This window comes from Carlito syrichta, unplaced genomic scaffold, assembly GCF_000164805.1.
Source record: "Carlito syrichta isolate Samal-C Ts95f unplaced genomic scaffold, Tarsius_syrichta-2.0.1 Scaffold314079, whole genome shotgun sequence".
Lineage (NCBI taxonomy): Eukaryota > Metazoa > Chordata > Mammalia > Primates > Tarsiidae > Carlito > Carlito syrichta.
Window position 1 is genome coordinate 104,904 of NW_007258175.1, and position 19,050 is coordinate 123,953.

General features: G+C 45.3%; 1 protein-coding gene across 1 annotated transcript in view; it reads right to left on the bottom strand.

Annotated features, from left to right (window-relative positions):
- FAM174B (family with sequence similarity 174 member B) overlaps window positions 1-19,050 on the bottom strand; it is a 37,357-nt gene that overhangs the window by 17,820 nt on the left and 487 nt on the right. The window contains exon 2 of the mRNA XM_008070968.2: window positions 18,910-19,047. Within this exon, the coding sequence (XP_008069159.2) occupies window positions 18,910-19,047 (138 nt within the window). The remainder of the gene's footprint in view (window positions 1-18,909; window positions 19,048-19,050) is intronic.

Consider the following 19,050-nt stretch of genomic DNA (forward strand, 5'->3'; position numbering starts at 1 on the left):
ATCTTCTGCCTCAACCTCCCACAGTGCTGGGATTATAGGCACGAGCCACCATGTCTGGCCCCCTCCCTCTTTTTGGCATCCTCATCCTCCATGCCCTCAGTGAATCTTCCACACATGTGGGCGTGGCCACAGTCTCAGCGCAGAAGTGGATGAGGGCATTGAGGCTGAGACAGTGTATCACAACCCCCAGGCTACAGCAATGGCGGGAGATGGTGGGGAAGGCATGACCAATCAGAGTCAATGACCCTCTGCTAGGAAGGTTGGGACAGGAGCAAGTGAGTGCCCTGCCCAATGGAGTTGAAATCCAGATGACATAAGCCATCTTGTCACCTTCTAGAAACAGAAAATAAAGTCAATGTGGTAGAGAGCGGGTTGCAGAGAAAGAGAGACAGAGAGAGACAGAAACAGAGACAGACAGAGAAAAACACATACACACAACCTAACGAACCCTAGCTGCCACAGGGTCACAAGGAAGGCACAGCTTGAAGTAAGACCACCACTGTATTAACACCACTATCTTGGTATTTTTTTCCACATTTTAATAGTAGACTTTCCACACATAAGTATAATTTTCCTATTTCTTCAAGCCCTTTTAAATCCTAGGGCTTTTCCCCTTGTAGAAAAAAAGAACGACACATACGAGGGGGAACCCCCACAAAACAACCAGAATTTATTTATTAAGAAATTGTATATTTCGTCTTACATGTTTAAACTTCAGTCATCTTCAAAGTACTCTCCATTTGGCCGAGTGCAGTGGCTTACGCCTGTAATTCCAGCACTTTGGGAGGCCAAAGCAGAAGGATCGCTTGAGTCCAGGAGTTCGAGACCAGCTTGAGCAACATAGTGAGACCTCATCTCTACAAAAAATTTAAAAATTAGCCAGAGTGGTTTCACTCGCTGCAGCTCTCCAAAAAAATAAAATAAAATAAAATAAAAAGTACTCTCCATTGGATGCAATACACCTATTGAGACACTTTTTCCACTGCTCAAAACAGTTTTTGAACTTGTTGATTCTGTTGCCTTTTAGTGTTTCTGCCATTTTTTGTTTGTTTGTTTGTTTGTTTCACCTCTTCCACGTTGGCAAAACGTTTCTCTTTGAGGACTTTTTTAATCCAGGGAAACAAAAAAAGAAAGTCACTTGGGGTAAGATTGGTTAAATAGGGAGGGTGGGGTACAAGGGTCAAGCCATTTTTGGTTAAACACTGCTGAACACTCAGTGAGTGTGGGCAGGTACGCTCATAAATCACCCATCATGAAATGAGCAAATGCACTGAAAGAACCCCTAAAAAAATTTCACTGAAACCGAATGCAGCCTCTCACAACAAAACTAGCTGGTGCACTTATACCAACAGGTTCCTAGAACACTCACCTAGAAACCTGTACTACAAGGGGTCTGCACTCCAAAAAATAATTCCAGGTTTTTTGGAGTCCCACCCGTATAAAGTGCCTCGGAGATAACAGCATGAAATTTTTGCTTAGGGCTACCTGTGAATAGGTGTTCCATAAAGACAAACTTCTGGTGACTCCAGAGCTGCTGTAAGCACAGCCAGTTGAGAATAAGACAAAAACTACATGGCCACAAAGAATCTGAAGTCATCAGAGTTCTTCATGGGTAGAGGGTCAGCCCTGTGGACAAAGCCTTCATCTCACCCAGAGACATGCACAGCTCAAGGACAAAGCACCTGGTCCTAGGATGAGCCCAGGTTTAGCAACTTGGATTCATAGGCCAGTGTTCTACAGCCAGAGCCTTTTCCCTCAACTTTGTATACAGGGGTCGCATCGGGGACAAGTAAGAGAGTAGCCTTTGAGAACTATCAAGTGTAGGGCTTCCTGATGAAGAAGAAGAAGATTTGGGAAAAGATATTGCTGGCCCATCCTCCACAGCATGTCCCCTATGTGGAATTTTTCTTTTCTGGAACGTGTACCATAAACCAGGTCGTCTCAACCAAAAGATGACAAATGACAATTTTAAGTAAATGTCCAGCTGTGTGCAGTGGCTCACACTTGTAATAGCACTTTGGGAAGCCAAGGCAGGAAGACAGCTTGAACCCAGGAATTCAAGACCAGCCTGGGCAACATAGCTAGACCTCATCTGTACAAAAATAAAAAAATCAGTCAGTCATGGTGGCACGCGCCTATAGTCCTAGCTACTTGGGAGGCTGAGGTAAAAGGATCACATGAACCCAGGAGGTTAAGGCAGCAATGAGTCATGATTGTGCCACTGCACTCCAGCCTGGATGACAGAGTGAGATCTCGACTCAAAAAAATAATAAAATAAATAAAAATAATAAATGTTCATACTGTCTTCATAGGAATAGGAAAGGCCAAAGAACTTCTAGAAGGGACAAAGTATCCATCCATTCAAACCAAAACACACATTTCTTTTTCTTTCTTTTTTTTTGAATTGGAGTCTCACTCTGCAGCCCAGCCCAGGCTAGAGTACAGTGACACGTTCATGGCCACTGCAGCTTTGACCTGCTGGACTCAGGTGATCCTTCCGTCTCAGCCTTCCCAGTAGCTGAAACTACAGGCATATGCCACCAAGCCCAGCTAATATTTTTGTTTTTATTGTGGAGACGAGGTCTCACCAAGTTGCCCAGACTAGTCTCGAACCCCTGGGCTCATCTCGGCCTCCCAGAGTGCTGGGATTACAGGCTTGAGCCACCGTGCCCAGCCAAAAACACACATTTCTAATTAGAAAGAAGATGTTCAAAAACCTTTTACTCTGAAATATAATGCTGAAGCCAGAGGGTTTGGTCACTCAAAGGACCTTTCAACAGCTGGTCTGAAACAGGTTTCCCAGTGAGAACTCACATGCACCAAATACACACACACACACACACACACACACACACACACACACACACGAAGGCCACAGGATGGTACCAGAGCTCAGCAGGCCTCATGGGAAAAATCTTTCCTTCCTTGATCTCTTTCACAAAGAAAACAAAACAAGACTAAACCCTCAAGGGTTGGTTCCATTTGGAGTCTGGCAATCAGAGCCGTAGACTGGGAGTCCAGAGACTGAGGTTCAAAGCTCAGCTCTGCAATTCCCATGTCCATGTGCCTCTGGGCAAGTCACTCATCCTGAACCTAAATTTTTTCATCCATTTTTGCTTCTTGCCAGATGTGGTTAGAGTTCTGGGGATAGAGATTCATGACACCACCCATTTCACCTACTCCATGCAGCCACAAGCCTTCCTGCTTCTCCTGAGGCCTTTCCAAGACATCCAATCAGGCTAGGTCTCCTCCTCCTTCCAACCCTTGTAGCTCCTGTCACCTCCATCCCTGGCACTATCCCTATTTCGACACACTGTCTACACATGACCTTGAAGCACGCAAGGCTCTCCTGCATCATCCACTCCACTGGGGTGAAGGTAACAGTAACCACCACAATGGGACAACCCTGAGAGCCACAATGCACACATAATTTCATCACAGCCTCTAGCCAGTGAGGCAAGGAGGGTTCCCATTATTGAGGTAAAGAAACCAAGGTCAGGCAGCACTGAATGACCTGCCCCAATAAGCAGGACTCAAGTCCAAGTCTATCACACTCTAATCCCCAAGCTCTTCACATTCCAACACAAGGTCAGGGGTATCCTCACCTCGGACATCTGGGTGTACCCAAATCCTAGGTTTCAACACTCAAGAGATGCTTCTCAGGCAGCTAGAGGTACAAATGCAAGTTATTTTGGTAGTCAGCCAGCTCCTGTGATGACCAAAAGCTACCAAAAGAAGTTGGTGTCAACAAAAGGAGAGCAGATTGTGCTTCTGAATAGAAAGTTTCATTCTCATAAAGATAGCAAGCCACCTAAATTAATCTCAAAGTTTAATTAAATTCAATAAGATACTTTTTGCTGTGAGTCTAAACATGCTGATTCCAAAATTCATGGGGTGGGGCGGGGGTTGGGGGGACAGCAAGAATAGAATAGCCAGGAAAATTCTGAAAAGGAGGAGTAAGGAGGGAAAGTATTCCTATAGATGGTAAAGCATGCTGTGAAATCACAATAACTGAGCACATTAACAACCAGGTGCTGTATCGGAATAGAGGGTCTAGAAATAGACCCAAATAGATAGTGGAATCTAGTAGAGAATAAAGCTGGCATTTCAAATGAGTGAGATAAAGGTAACCTATTCAATATTTTGTTGATAGCCACCCATATCTCACACCGAATTTCAGAATAAATTAGATGGGTCAGACTTAAAAATAAAATCACAAAAGTACAGAAGAAAACATGAAAACCCCAAAAGCCATGCAAAAGGGATGACAAATTCAAACACACAAAAAATGTGTTTAAGTCAAGACAAATTATAAGCTAAGGGAAATGATTCCAATTCAAAGGGTTTGCTCTCTATTTGCAATAAGATCCTGGTGTTCATCCAAAAGTACTATGACAGTATTGTGTCATGCAGTGTTGTCAGCTATCATCTTTTTAGGATGTGTGTGTATGTGTGTTCCTAATTAAAACAAACAAATAATCCTGATATTCTCTTTCAGAAAAAATAAAGAGAACTATTTAAAAAAAAAAACAAACACCTAATCTCCTTAATATATATAGAGTTCCTACAAATCAATAAGGATCAGTAATCTAATTGAAAAATTGGCAAAGGATAACAAACAGCCAGTTCACACACAAAGAAAACCCAAATGGCTCTGCACTCAACTATGGAAAAAATACCCAATCTCATATTCAACAAGTGAAATGCAAATTCAATCTTCACAATGATTCTATTTTTCACTTGCAAATTTATCAAAAAATAGAAATCCCTGAAAATACACTGTTGGCAAGAATTTAGAGAAACAGGCTCTCTCATTAATTGCTCATGGAAGTGTGAACTGTTACAACACATACAGAGAGCAGTTGGCAATATCTATCAGTTACAAAGATATAGATCTTAACCATTTCTAGGAATTTGTCCTACAGCATATCTTCACATGTGTAAAATGACACCTACATGTCCACTAACAGGAGATTGATTAAATAAATTATGATACAGTCACATAATGGACACTAAACAACCATATAAACAGATGAGGAGATTTGTATACACTGACAAGGAATAATCACTCAGATACACAAAATATTTTTTAAAAGCAAATGACATGATCCATCACAGAAACAAAAAACCAACTACAACTTGTTCTTACTCATAGGTGGGACTTGAACAATGATCACAATAGCACAAAGGAGGGATCAGCAGTCGCAGGATGCTGCCAGGAAAAAAGGGTAGGCACATAACACACAGAGGGTACCTGGTCCTAAACCAGGAGAAGTGGGGAACAGTTGGAGGCCCAAACTTCACCTGCATATGGATCACTTATGTACCTAATCCTGACTTGTACCCCACATCTCTATAATAAAATTAAGTTAAAATAAATAAATAAAGCAAGATGACAAGTGGAAAAGGATGAAGCTAGACCCCCTATACATCATATAAAGAAATTAACTCATACTTCATGCAAAAATTATCTCCAAATGGAATTTACATATAAGTATGTAAAAACGTATAAATAAGAGCTAAAACTATAAAATTCATAGAAGAAAGCATAGCACAGACCTTTGTAACCTTGAACTAGGCAAGGGCTTCTTAAACATGACACCAGAAGCAAAAGAAGCAAAAAAAAAAAAAAATGGAAAAACCGAACCTCAGCAAAATTTAAAACTTTTGTGCTTCAAAGGACACCATCAAGAAAGTGAAAAGATACCCCACAGAATGGGAGGAATTATTTTCGAATCATATATTTGATAAAGGCTCTTGTATTTAGAATATATAAAGAACTTTTACACCTCAGTAATGAAAAGACAAATAGGCCAGGCGTGGTGGCTCACATCTGTAATACCAGTACTTTGGGAGGCCAAGGCAGAAGGATCACCTGAGCCCAGAAGTTTGAGGCTGTGGTGAGCTGTGATCATGCCACTGCACTCCAGCCTGAGCTACACAGAATGAAACCCCAACTTCAAAAAAAAAAAAAAGACAACGAACCCAATTTTAAAATGGGCAAAAGACAAACAATCTGAATAGACAGTTCACTCAAAAAGATATGCAAAGAGCCAATAAGCACATGCAAAAAAAGTCCACATCATTAGCCACCAGTGTACTGCAAATCAAAACCCAATGCAATACCACTGCACACCCACTACCAGCACAACTGTAATTTAAAAAGACATACAATAACAAGTGTTAATGGGGAGCTGAAGAAACTGCAACCTCCATACACTTCTGATGATGTAAGATAATGCAGCAACTTTGGAAAAACATGTGTCAGTTCTTCAAAAAGTTAAACATATTATTATATGACCCAGCAATTCCACTCCTAGCTAGGTATATACCAAACAGCAATAAAAAACATAGGTCCACACCAAAACTCATACACAATTGTCCAGAAAAGCATCATTAATAATAGCCAAAAAATAGAAACAACTTGAATAGCCATGAACTGATGAACAGATAAATAAAAGGCAGTATATCCATTCAACAGAACACTACTGACACTAAAAAAAAAAAAACTGTGGTACATATACACAATGGAATATTACATATCCATAAAGGACAAAATTATGAACTTCACAGCAACTTGGATGGACTTAGAGTCTATAATACTCAGTGATCTATCACAGAAACAAAGAACTGAGTATCACATGTTCTCACTCGTAAGTGGACCTTGAACAATAATCATAATATGATATGAAAAGGATTGGCAGTGATGGGAAATTGCCGGGGTCAGGGGCGGGATTGGCAGCAGGGCAAGGGCAAGGGGGCAAGGGGGCAAGGGCAAAGGGGCAGGGGCACATCCCTCATCATCAAGGGTACCTGCATAATGAACATTTGTATACTTAAACCTGAATTGTACCCCACATCTTTAAAATAAAACATTTTAAAATAAAAATAAAACATAATCTTTTGAAATGCAAAAAGAAAGTCTCCTCTCCTCTAAATAAAAAAAAAAAAAAAAGAACACTATTTGGTAATAAAAAGAAATGATGAACTGACACATGCTACATATAGGTGAACCCTAAAAACATTATACTAAATAAAATAAGCTGTTCACAAAAGACCACATATTATATGACTCTATTCATTTGAAAGTCTGAATAGAGAAATCTATAGACACCGAAAGTAAATCGGTGGTTGCCTCAGGCTGGGTGGAGGAAGGGAAGGCATGCTACGCAGGGAGTGATTCATGGATACACAGTTCAGTTTGGAGTGATAAACAAAATTGATTTTAATGATAAATGCACAACTCTGTGAATATACTAAAAACCACTGAGTTGGACACTTTAAGTGGGTGAATTATATGGCACATGAATCATATCTCACTAAAGTCATTATAAAAGAAATAGAGAAGATATACGTGTGTGTGTGTGTGTGTGTGTGTGTGTGTGTGTGTGTGTGTATACACATGTATATGTTACATCTGTTTCTAGATTTATAGACTCTCTCTGGAAAGATCCACAAGAAATTGACAACATCCAGTGAAGGAGATTTTTCACTATATCCTCTTTTGTTCCTGGTGAATATGGAGCCATGTGAATATATGACCTAGTTCTAAAATAAACAAATAGAGCAACAAAATTCAACATAAGTGCTTAAAGTGAATTTTGAATTGGACTACATCTGTGCCTGCTGCCCCTCTGGCAAGAGAACTTTCTCGGAAAGCCCACCCATCACTGTGTCCGTGTGGCTTGGCAAGGCTCACCTGGTGACTTCAGGACCCAAATCCAGCAACTCAAGCCTTCCCTCCACCTCAGCTGTTTCCATTTTTAAGCTCACTAAAGCCGTTCTGTAGCTCAAGGGCTAGTGTTCTGCCAAAACCACACTGCTTGTCATAAACAGCACATGTGACTTTTGACATTTAGAAAAATTCATTTTAAAAATGAAAATGGAATGTGGCAGGGGGAGACTGAAGCATGCAGCTGACGCTAGTATAGACAAGAGCACTACGTGGGCCAATCAGAGCCAGGCGGTTGCCTCTGATGCTCTGGGGACACAGGCCTAATTTTTAACCTGAGCTCTACTAGGTACCTTCTTCTCAGAACATAAGAAGTAAGAGAGAAACCAATTAAACTTAGAGAAAGGAAAAAAATGATGCTGGAACCCACTTTCCAGCCCCTGCCTCTGCCCCAACCTTAGAAAAATGGGTGCCCAGGTCCTCCAGAGAATCAGTAGGCTAGCCAGGATCTCGATGGCAAAGTCTCCATGGCCTACCACCCAGGCGCCATTCCCAATTTCCAGCCCACCCTCCCTTTCTGCCCTGAGCATAGCCCTCTGAGCTCCACCCTCTGCAGCCGTCTCAACAAGCCACTGAGAGAGACAGACTGACATGCAACAGCAATCTCATTAAGTCTCATGAGACAAAAGCACTTTCCTCTAGGGCAGCAAGAGCTTTGAGATCTCCCACTCAAACACAGCTCCTGCCGAGCCCTCCCTGACACCTGTTGGAGAGTCCTTGGATGCACCTATGCCTCACCCCTGTCCTGGGGCGCCCCCTCCCATCACACTGGGCCCCTCTGTTCCAGCACCCAGCATCCAGGCAAGCACAATGACTCCAATGTCCCAGGACTGTGTAGACACAGGAAACCAGTGCGACAGGACTTGTGCCACCTAAACATGGGAACAGACAATGATGGCAAATGATGGGCAACACTCTGCCTTCAAGTCAAGGAGACACAAAGAGTGGCGCCCTGCCCAGTCTGCACAGGCGGGCAGCTACCCAGCACCTGCTTGACTGTCCCGTGGACAGGAGGCCCTGCACTTCCAGGCACCCAGATGCTTACGTGAAGACTCCCAATTTTTAAGTGTCCTCAACTATTTTCATTTTTTAAGACTGTGCAAACCAAAAAACAAAACCAAACAACAGCAGCAACAACAACAAAAACGGAAAAAAGACAATGGGCCAGATTTTTCAGCCCCCAGGCCATCAGTTTGCAATCTCTGATTGAGATCCCTGGCCATGGTTTACTAGGTCATGAGCACCAAGCATGAGTAATAAAAAATAATTCAGGTAAAAATGAGGAGCCTGGAGAGTTGTCATGATATGCATGTCCAGCCAAAGTGTTCCTTATTTCTGTTTACCAGAATATCAACCATGATTTAGGAGTGCTGATTATTATTTACATAATCCAGTTGCTTCCCTTCCCCTCCTGGGCACCAACCCCTTGGAATTAAGTGTCAGCACTGCTGAGTGGCCCGAACACTAGTGTCCAGCACACAACACACAGTACAATATGCCCCAGGGGTTCACGCTTCATAGAGAATCATGCGCCATATAGCAGACAACTCCAAATATCTCAATGACACAAGTCTTAGGGTTTTGCTTTGTGAGGTTAGTGTTTTGCCTCCGTCTGCTCCCCACCCTGTTTCTTTTTCCCTCTGTTCCTGAGGGATAGATCCAACTCTCATTCTAAGACAAAATCAGCAAACCCCGGGTTTAAAAAGAAAAGAAAAGAAAAAAGAATATACGGAAACAGCAAATGCTCCAGGACCTGTTCCTCCAGCTCTTGAGCATGTTTGCAAAGGGCCGGGTCTGCTTTGTTTTTTTATGACGTGCCAGGGGAGGACAGACAGGTTTAGAGCAGAGAAGGTAGCCTCTAGAGGCAGTTCCCTGAGCTCAAGGGCAGTGGCAAGACGGCCAAGAAGGACTCTTTGGTAGACCCGAGACCCAATCACAGCCTGAAACTCCAAGGTCACAGTGCTTTGGGACACACATCATAAGTGGCCCCCTCAGTGTCCACCTTGTCCCTGCCACATGGCAGGGGAAGCGAAGGAATGTCAGTTCTCACCATCCCCCTTCTCAGCAGATGCCCCCAACCCCTCCACCCAAGCCCGGGTGGCTGGCCACGTGGCTGGCACTTCCGTGAGCAAGTTTCACCTGTGCTTCCTCTTCTTCCACACATGGCTTCTCCCATCCCGCCTGGCCACCCCCTTTACGATGCCCCCCTTCTCCAGGCCCTTCAGAACATCCTGACACTTTCTCCCCCTCTTCAACCACTTGGCCTCCAGTCCTCCTGATACTTCCGGCACCTTCCACAGGTCTCCTCCGTCATCTTGCACCTCCAATCCAGCCACATCACCATTCATTCATCTGGCAAACACTTTTTCTCTCTTTAATTTTTTTTAAATGTTATTGTAGACTTCTGGGGTACATGTGAAGGTATGTTTCATAGGTATATTGCATGATGGTGAGGTTTGGGCTTCCATTGAAACTGTCACTCCGACAGTGAGCACAGTACACCATAGAAAGTTTTTCAACCCCAAACATTGGGTCCTCACTCCCTTCCCAGTTTAGGAGTTCCCACTGTCTGTTATTACCATCTTTATGTCTGTATATACCCAGTGTTTGGCTCGGTCTTGTCTGTGAGAAAACACAGTATTTGGTTTTCTATTTCTTTGTTAATTCGCTTAGAAAAATGACCTCCAGCTGCATCCATGTTGCTGCAAAAGATATGATTTCATTCTTTTTATGGCTGTGTAGTATTCCATGTTGTATATGCACCACATTTTCTTTTCCAGTCCACTGTTGATGGGTACCTAGGTTGGTTCTATGTCTTTGCTATTGTAAATAGTGCTGAGATATACCTACATGCCCAGGTGTCTTTTTGGTAAAAACAATTTATGTTACTTTACTCAACAAATACTTAGTAAGACCTCATCTGAGCCAGCATATTACTAAAGCAGCCCTTTGATTATTTTACTCCTGTATTCATTCATTCTCCACCTGGAATTGTTGTCATCCAAAATCCCCACAGCAGCAGGGAAGTGTACGTCAGACCCCTCCTCCTCCCCTTCCCCAGCTAGCCTCGAGTGAGACACTTCATCATTCCTGCCTTGGTTTGCTCACCTCTAAAATGGAGACTCTTGACAATGCACCACTCATAGGAGCGAGGAAACATATGAAATGCTTATCCCAGAGCCTGGTACACAGTAAGGGCTTAATAAATACTAATTGCCGTTATTATTGTTGTCAACACAATCTCCAAGGGATCATTTTCACAAACGCTACCCAGAGCAAAACCTGCTTCACCCATCCAGCCCTGGAAGAATCTCTTCTTCCTCCTATCCTGCCGAGTCCTAATCTTCCCCCTCCCCCACAATGCCTTCCCAGACCATTCTGTCCAAGCCAAAGCCACTGTGCCTGTCCTTTCTCAGTTTATCAAGGGTTGCTTTTAATGCACGGCTCCCCTAATGGAAGAGACTTCTTCCCTACCGACTAGAATCATTCAAGGGCATTACTCTACCTCCCAGATTTAGCTGGATGCACCATGGCCACTGACGTGTCCCCATGGCACCCCTACATTCCCAGTAGGTGCTCATTAAACATACTGGGAAGAACACTACTATTTTTTTCGTGTCTTGTTTTCTCCTGGGTGCTAGGCTGGGTGTTGGGGAGACCAGCTAGACAGGGCCACAGCTCAGTCCACCACATCTTGGAGGCCCAGAAAGGGCCAAGTTGAGCAGTCAAACACCTGGGCTTCAGTTCTACTTAAGAAACCCTCCTCACTTCTGGGCCTCTGTTTCCTCGTCTGCACAATGAGTGAGGAGAGGAAGGTCAAAGGAGTTCTGAATATGAAGAAACACCACACTTGAGAGGTTTCAGGGCTCCATGACCTCCGGGGTCTAGAAGAACCCTGCCCCAGCTCTTTGCTACGACCTCTCCTCAGCACCACACATGCCCATGAGAATGGGTTCCCTCCTCCCTGCACCTCCAGGAAAACAAATGTCAAGTCTCGATTCCAGGCAGATTGTCTTTAGATTAAGTATAGATTTTTTTAGAAACCATAACAACATGATCCTAATTCCCTTAATTTCCCTTTGCAAATGGTTAGACCCAAAACTAACCATAGAACTAACGTATCAGACACAACCCAGAAACCGTCTATGGGTAAACCCAGGAGGGCTTCCCTCCCCTGACCCTCTCCCTAAGGGAGCTACTGACACTGGAGTCCCCCAACCCCCACGGCTTACCCCTAGAGGCCCTGGTGTCTCAAGAAGGATCTGCATTTGCAAAGACTCCCAAACACAAAAGCTTCTGGGCAGAAAAGTCTATGGATGATGCCCTATAAGCCAGAAGGTTCAGGGCTAGATTCTCCTCCCTTCTAATTTGATAGAAGGAATCCGAGGCATGTGCCAGGTCCTCAAAGAACTGTTAATAGGGCAGTCCTGAGGCACATCCTTCATCAGGGAATTAAGCAGCAACAAGGCTCACTTGGACTAAAGAGCCACCAGTTTCATTAGAAAGAGACTCAGAAGCAGATGCGCCTGCCTGACTATTTTGGCCCTATGGCTGCATCCTCATCTAAGGCAGAGGCAAGACCAAAGATCAGGTGTGAATCATATTTTTCTTTTTTTTTTTTTTTGAATTGGAGTCTCACTCTGTCGCCCAGCCTGCAGTGGCACGCTCCCGGTCACCGCAGCCTCAACCTGCTGGTCTCTAGCAATCCTTCCACCTCAGACTTCCAAGTAGCTGGAACAACAGGCGCGTGCTACCACGCCCAGCTCATTTTTGATTTATTGTAGAGAAATGTTAAATAGATCAAATTCAGCAAAAATCCATTTTTTTTTAAAAGGAGAGTAGAGGACATGACCTTGATTCAGTTCTCAAAAAAAACTCATGGTATACGGAAAGAATAAGGTCCCTCAAATGGGTCTTAACTGGGGAGGATCTTGCCCTCTGGGTGTCATTTGGTCATGTCTGGAGACATTTTTTATTGTCAGGACTGGTAGGGGTGAGGGGAGATTACCGCTGGCTTCTAGTGGATAGAGACCAGGATGCTGCTAAACATCCTACAGTGCATGGGACAGCCCCTCCCCCACTCCCCAAATTATCCAGCCCCAAATGTCAAGGGTGCCAAGGTTGAGAAACTGAGAATCTCCACCGGCAGTGAAGCCTGATGTGAGCATCTTACTGAGCCTTTCTAGGCATTGTTTTCTATCATTAATGAGAGTATCTGTTTCCAAGGGCTATTGGGATGTTTAGAGTAGAGGATGTCAACCAAGTCCCTGGCTCCCCTTGAAGCAACCAAGTGTCCTATTGTATTGAAAAATGTGATTCTGACTGGGTTTGGTGGCTCAGCCCATAATCCCAGCACTTTGGGAGGCCGAGGTGAGTGGATTGCCTGAGACCACGGGTTCAAGATCAGCCTGAGTAATTTGGCGAGCCCTTGTCTCTACAATAAATCAAAAATTAACTGGGCGTGGTAGCATGTTCCTGTAGCTCCGGCTACTGGAAGGCTGAGGTGAAAGGATTGCCAGAGCCCAGCAGGTCAACTCTGGGGTGGCCATGAGTATGCCACTGCACTCCAGCCTGGGCGATGGAGTGAGACTCCAGCTCAAAAAAAAAAATCTTAAAAAAAAAAAATTCACTGAAGCCGAATGCAGGCTCTCACAACAACACTAGCTGGTACACTGATTCCAATAGGTTCCTAGAACACTTACTTAGAGGGGAAGTACTACAAGGGGCCCACAATCCAAAGAATAATTCAGTTTTTTGGGGGTCCCCTCTGTACACACTCAAGAGAAAATGTAGGAAATGCAAGATAAGTAGGAAACTTTTAGCTCCTTTTCAAAGACCTGGCTTAGTAAATTAACTAAGATTCTATGATTCCAACGTCTTCAGAGTATATATCTTTTCCATTGACAGTTGGGCAATGTGACAGCACCTGGAATTCATCATCTTCCCAATCTCTTGGGAAGTACGAGAAAGAACCCTCCCCTCAGACAAGAGGATTTTACAGAGATTTGGAAATAAGAAGTGGCTGAGCATGTGACCAACAGAGATCTGGGAGAAATGGAGTCTGCACTGTAGAGCCGGGAGACTCACCAAGACTAGGGAAGGGTCCCCAGGAGGAAAGGAAAGTCGTGGTTTTGAGGTGGTAGTGTCTTCCTGACTTGCCCCCACCCTGTTCATAAGACACCAGAGAGTAAAGTCAGATTCCTTCCAGAACTTGGAGAGTAAAGTGTTCAAAGTAGATCTGTCAGGCAAAAGGTGTTGATACCAGCTGGCTGATGTGTGTTATCCCTGAACTCATGCAACCTTACCAGATGCTTCCCAACATCAAAAAAATTAGTAGAAATCACAGTGTCTACTTCCTAGACACAGTCTTTTTTGTTGAGCCCTTCCAGTTCTCACGGGGGCAGGGGAGTAGCACCAGAGGGTGCTCGTCTCCAACCCACCTTTCCCTCCTTCCAGTTTTGTCTCCCACTGAACAATGGTTTTCCTTCATGATTACGTAAAAAAGGGGGAAATAATTCTGCAGACGGGAAATTGATTAAGAAATGTAGGAAGAGACAGATGCTCAACCTCAGCAGAAAAATGAAGAAATAGAAAAAGGCAGTAAGATATCAAATTATACCCAACTGATTAGAAAGTACTAGAAATTCAGATAATCCTAAGTGTTGGCTACGATGTGAGGATGAGAAAACCCTCAGGTCCTGCAGGTGGGAGCCTACACTCGCACCTACTCAAGGAAATCAAGAACAAGTACCCCTGGGACCCAGAAATCCCACTCCCAGATGCACTGGTCCTCAGGAAGACACATCCAAGGATGCAGCAAGAAGCCATGAGTACATACAGGGGGAGAAGTCATGAATGCATGTGGCTGAATTGCAAAGAAGTTCAGATGGTGCAGAAGTATATCATGAATAATAAATAAATTATAAAGAATCCCCACATGCATACACATGCACACATATACACAGGTTTATTTGCATTCTCACATATACATATTTATTACTTATTTATTTATTTAAATAAGCTCATACTATTCATGCTGTTTTGTAGCCTGTTTCATTCAACAATATATAGTATTATAGCAATGTCATTTCTTTGGTTTTTTGAGACAGAGTTTCGCTCTGTTGCTCATGCTGGAGTGCAGTGATATGATCATAGCTCTCTGCAGCCTCAAACTTCTAGAATCAAGTGATCCTCCTGCCTCAGTCTCCCAAGTAGCTGGGATTACAGGTGTGCTCCACCACACCTGGCTAATTTCAGTGTCATCATTTTTAACATCTATACCATATTCCACTGTATTACCATAATTTACTTAACAAATGCCCAACTGTTGGATACTTAGATCATTTAAGACTTTTCAAACAGAATTTCTCTGACTATCACTGCACATGCATCTTGACTTCCTCTTCTAATCATTAAGAGAAGAATTTGGATCACAATGAAAAAATGTACACTCCTTAGAAATGGAATTGATTGATTAAAGGTAAATACATTTTCCATTAAAATACATATTCTTTGCCTCTAACTTTAACAGTTTCCCTGGATCCACATTTTTTCTGTTGTCTGGTAAGGTGACTCCTTCAGGGAAAATAGATAAATAGGCTAGGACTGCCACTTTATAAGCAACCATCCTTACTATATTATTTCTCCATTATCCGCATTGCACAAATTCCTACCTCACAGGTAACCAGCACCAGGCCTGCATTCAGTCACAGAGGACATTTTGAGAGACATCAGCAATGTAAAATACTTGGGAGTTCAACATACTTTTGCTAAAAATATCTTTAGTAAATGCCAGCTTGTACCTGGAACTGCACTAGGTGTTAAGGAGACACAGAAGAGTAATGCACAGCCCTGCTCAGAAGAAGTAGTTCACTCCAAGGTGGAAATTCAAAATCCAAGTGTGTTTTGGGAACACAGAGGGACCCTGGCTGGGAAGGCTTCTCAGAGGAGGCTACTGCAATGAGGTCAGATAGCAATGAGCTGGCTGTGCAGTCTTGGTGGCAGAAGGGATTCTGGGAAGAGTCTCACAGTGGGACAAGATGCTAAGGCCTCAGACTATCTCTGGAGAACCCCTGGAAAGCCAGCAAAGCTGGAACGGCAGGCAGGGGGCACTGGGCAGAGCCAAGAAAGAGGCTCAAGAAGGAGGTAGGCCCCTGGTTACAAAGAGTTTGTTATGTAGGGAAAGCTGGCAGAGAGGGGAAGAGGAAGGATGAGACTAGCATTCCAGCAGCAGAGGATGGATTGGAGAGAGATGAGATTGGAGGCAGGAACCCCAGCCTAAAAGATAGTATTGTAATTCAGGAGAGACAAGGCACCAGTGGTAAGAGGGAAAGCTTCACTGGGGAAGGGTGGTGTGGGCAGAGGTGACATTGTCTCTGGGAGACTCAGGTGGTGAACGGCCAGGTCTCGATGCCTGCATGCTCAGGAGATGGAGAGGGGACAAGTGAGGAGAAGCCCTGGCCAGCATGACAGGTGCTCAGTGAGCCTGATGAACCACACCTACAGGGGAAAGTGAGAAAGGGGGAAAAGGCTACCTTCCAGACTACCGAGTGGCAAAAAGTGGGTGTTGTAGACTTGTAGAGTGTTCTAGAATCTGGTGATGACATACTCCACTCTTTGAGATGCCACTTTCTCATCTGCAAGGGAGCACGTGGGGTCTGTGACCATCAAGGCTCTTCCTGGCTCTAAAATGCCACAGAATCTTATCTATATCAGAATCCGGGGTGGCCGCTGTCCACCTGGAGACTCGCCCTAACAAGTACACCTTCCTGGGAAGGTGGGGCAGACTATGTCCATAAGTGCTTTGCCTGTGAAGGCGCCACCTTCTTTCAACACTCCACACCCAAACCTCCAAGACCGGTCCCTTCCAGTCTGCGGTGCCGGTTCACCCACTCAAACACCAGGCCCCAGACCCCTCACATCTGGGTGCATGCTGCTTTCCTTTCTCCTCCGCTGGTGTGTAATAAAGAGCAGACTGGCAAAATAGTTCAAATACCTTCTTAAAAAGTACGTAGCCTTGTGGGCTCCATGGCCTACTTTGAGCTAAATGTTTCAAACCTCTGGGCCCAGAGCTGCTCTAGGCATGAACGTTCACTTCAACCGAAGAATCAGGAAGTCAGTAAATGAGAATGGTTCCTCTGCTGAACACCAGGCCCGCACCAGGCATGGGGACATGAGGGTGAAATGGACATCCTCACCCTCCATGGTGCTCTGCTGAGCACAGGAGCCAGGCATGCAACACAACAAAACAGCACTGCGTGATAAGGACTGCATGAAAGATGCACAAGCGTGGGTGGAGAGGTCAGGAAAGGAAGCAATGGTCTCCTTCGGGTGTCCAGGAAAATCACACAGAGGAAGGAGGATGGGAGCCGGGCCTAAGTGGCTGCATGCAGTCTTAAAGACGGGAGCAGGAATCAAGTCAGAAGCAGGAAAGTTCAGCCAGCACCGTGGGACCTAGGGAAAGGAGCAGGTGACAAGGGCAGGGCTGAAAAGGCTGGTTGATGGCTACAAGGTGGGCTGGGGCCAGTCTGCAAGGGCCCGGAATACCACACCTAGGGAATGCCTTGCATAGGGAGTGGCCACAAGGAACCACTGAAGTTTGTGAGCAGATCGGGAGCGGCTGGAAGGATGGGATGAAGTCGGGACACTTCAACTCTGAGAACATCAAGGAGACCAGCAGAGTGAGGAACGCTGTGGCCTGAGCCAAGGCTGGAAATGGTGGGGTGAACACAGGACCCCATTTCCCCCTTCTCTGTTTTCTCAGACCACTGGAATCTAATCCTACGGACCCAGAAGGAAACACCTGGACTCAAAGTCACTGAGAGCCAACAGAAAGCCTTAATAGAGACAGCTCCCAGCCCTGACTTTCTCCGGTCTGGTCTCTGCTGGGGCACTAAAAATGCTACCCAGGAGAGCAGGCCCCTGGTCCCAACCTTTCGCAGCTGAACAAACACCAAAGCACAGCGTGTATGCTCGGGAGGGAAGGGGCAGTGAGCAGCCATGCACACACCCAGATTTCCAGGCTGGTGGGCCTGAGTAACAGGACAGGTTTGGTTCATTTCCTGCAAAAACAAGATTTTCCAGGGAAATGTCCTTGCATCCCCTGTAGCCCCATCCACCTCACTATTCCACGGACCTGGGACATCCTTCCTTAGTTTCCCAGATACTTTCTCCCTGAACTTGAGCAACCTACAAAAGCCTCTCCAAGAGGGCCCTGTGAACTTTCATTGGTGCAGCTTAGTCAGACAGGGGCCTAGGAGAGACGACTGTCTTCCCCACTAGAAAGTCCACCAAGCATTTTGAAGCCCAGCTCCAATCCGGGCGCAAAGATCACCCAACAGGCATCCTGAGGGCATTCTCCCTGCCCCCCACCCCCTCCACAACCCTGCTAGAAACTGCTTCTTCCAGCAGCAGAAAAAGAAAAAGAAGCCGGGCTCGGTGGCTCAGCCTGTAATCCCGCGCCTTGGGAGGCTCAGGTGGGTGAATGCCTGAGCCCGCGGGTTGGAGACCCGCCTGGGCAGCGAGACCTCATCTCTACAATAAATCAAAAAATCAGCCGGGCATGGTAGCACGTGCCTGTAATTCCGGCTACACGGAAGACTGATGCGGAAGGACTGCTGGAGCCCAGCAGGTCGAGGCTGCGGTGGCCGGGAGCGGCCAGGGCACTCCAGTCTGGGCGACAGAGTGAGATCCCAACTCAAAAAAAAAAAGTAGGTGGGGTGTGAGGGAGCGGTAGATGGTAGAGGGAAGAAGGGGTAGCAAAATTAAAGTTAGAAGGACCTGGGTTCAAATCCTACCTCCACCACTGAGTTTACTTGGATACGCCACGTTGCCGCTCTAAAAATGTTTCCTCATCTGTGAAGTGCTCATAAAAATAAATTCCGTGGACGCTCCTTAGAATTCAGAGCGACATTGGTACTGTTAAACCTTTGGCAGAGAGTTAACAAATGGAGCCATATATTTATGATAGCTATTGTTAAAGAAAGGGGAGAAAATTCCTAAAACACGTACCAGAAAAAACCAGGCGAACGCACCCCGGCCACCACCTCACCACCCTCGGGGCGGAGAGGCACACTGCTGGCTGGGGCGCCCCAGAGCACCTGTGCAGGGGCGGGGAGGGGGGCGGACAGCCGGTGGGCAAGGCGGAAAGCCAGAAGGAAGAGGACGCGGGGACCCACCTGAAGACACGCAGCAGCAGGCAGGCGATGAGCAGGGCGGTGAAGGCGCACGCCACGATCACGGCCGCCTTCAGGGTGGGCAGGTCGTGGAGGAGGGTGGAGATGCGGGTCACCAGGGCGTCGCCGCTGCCGTTGAAGCTG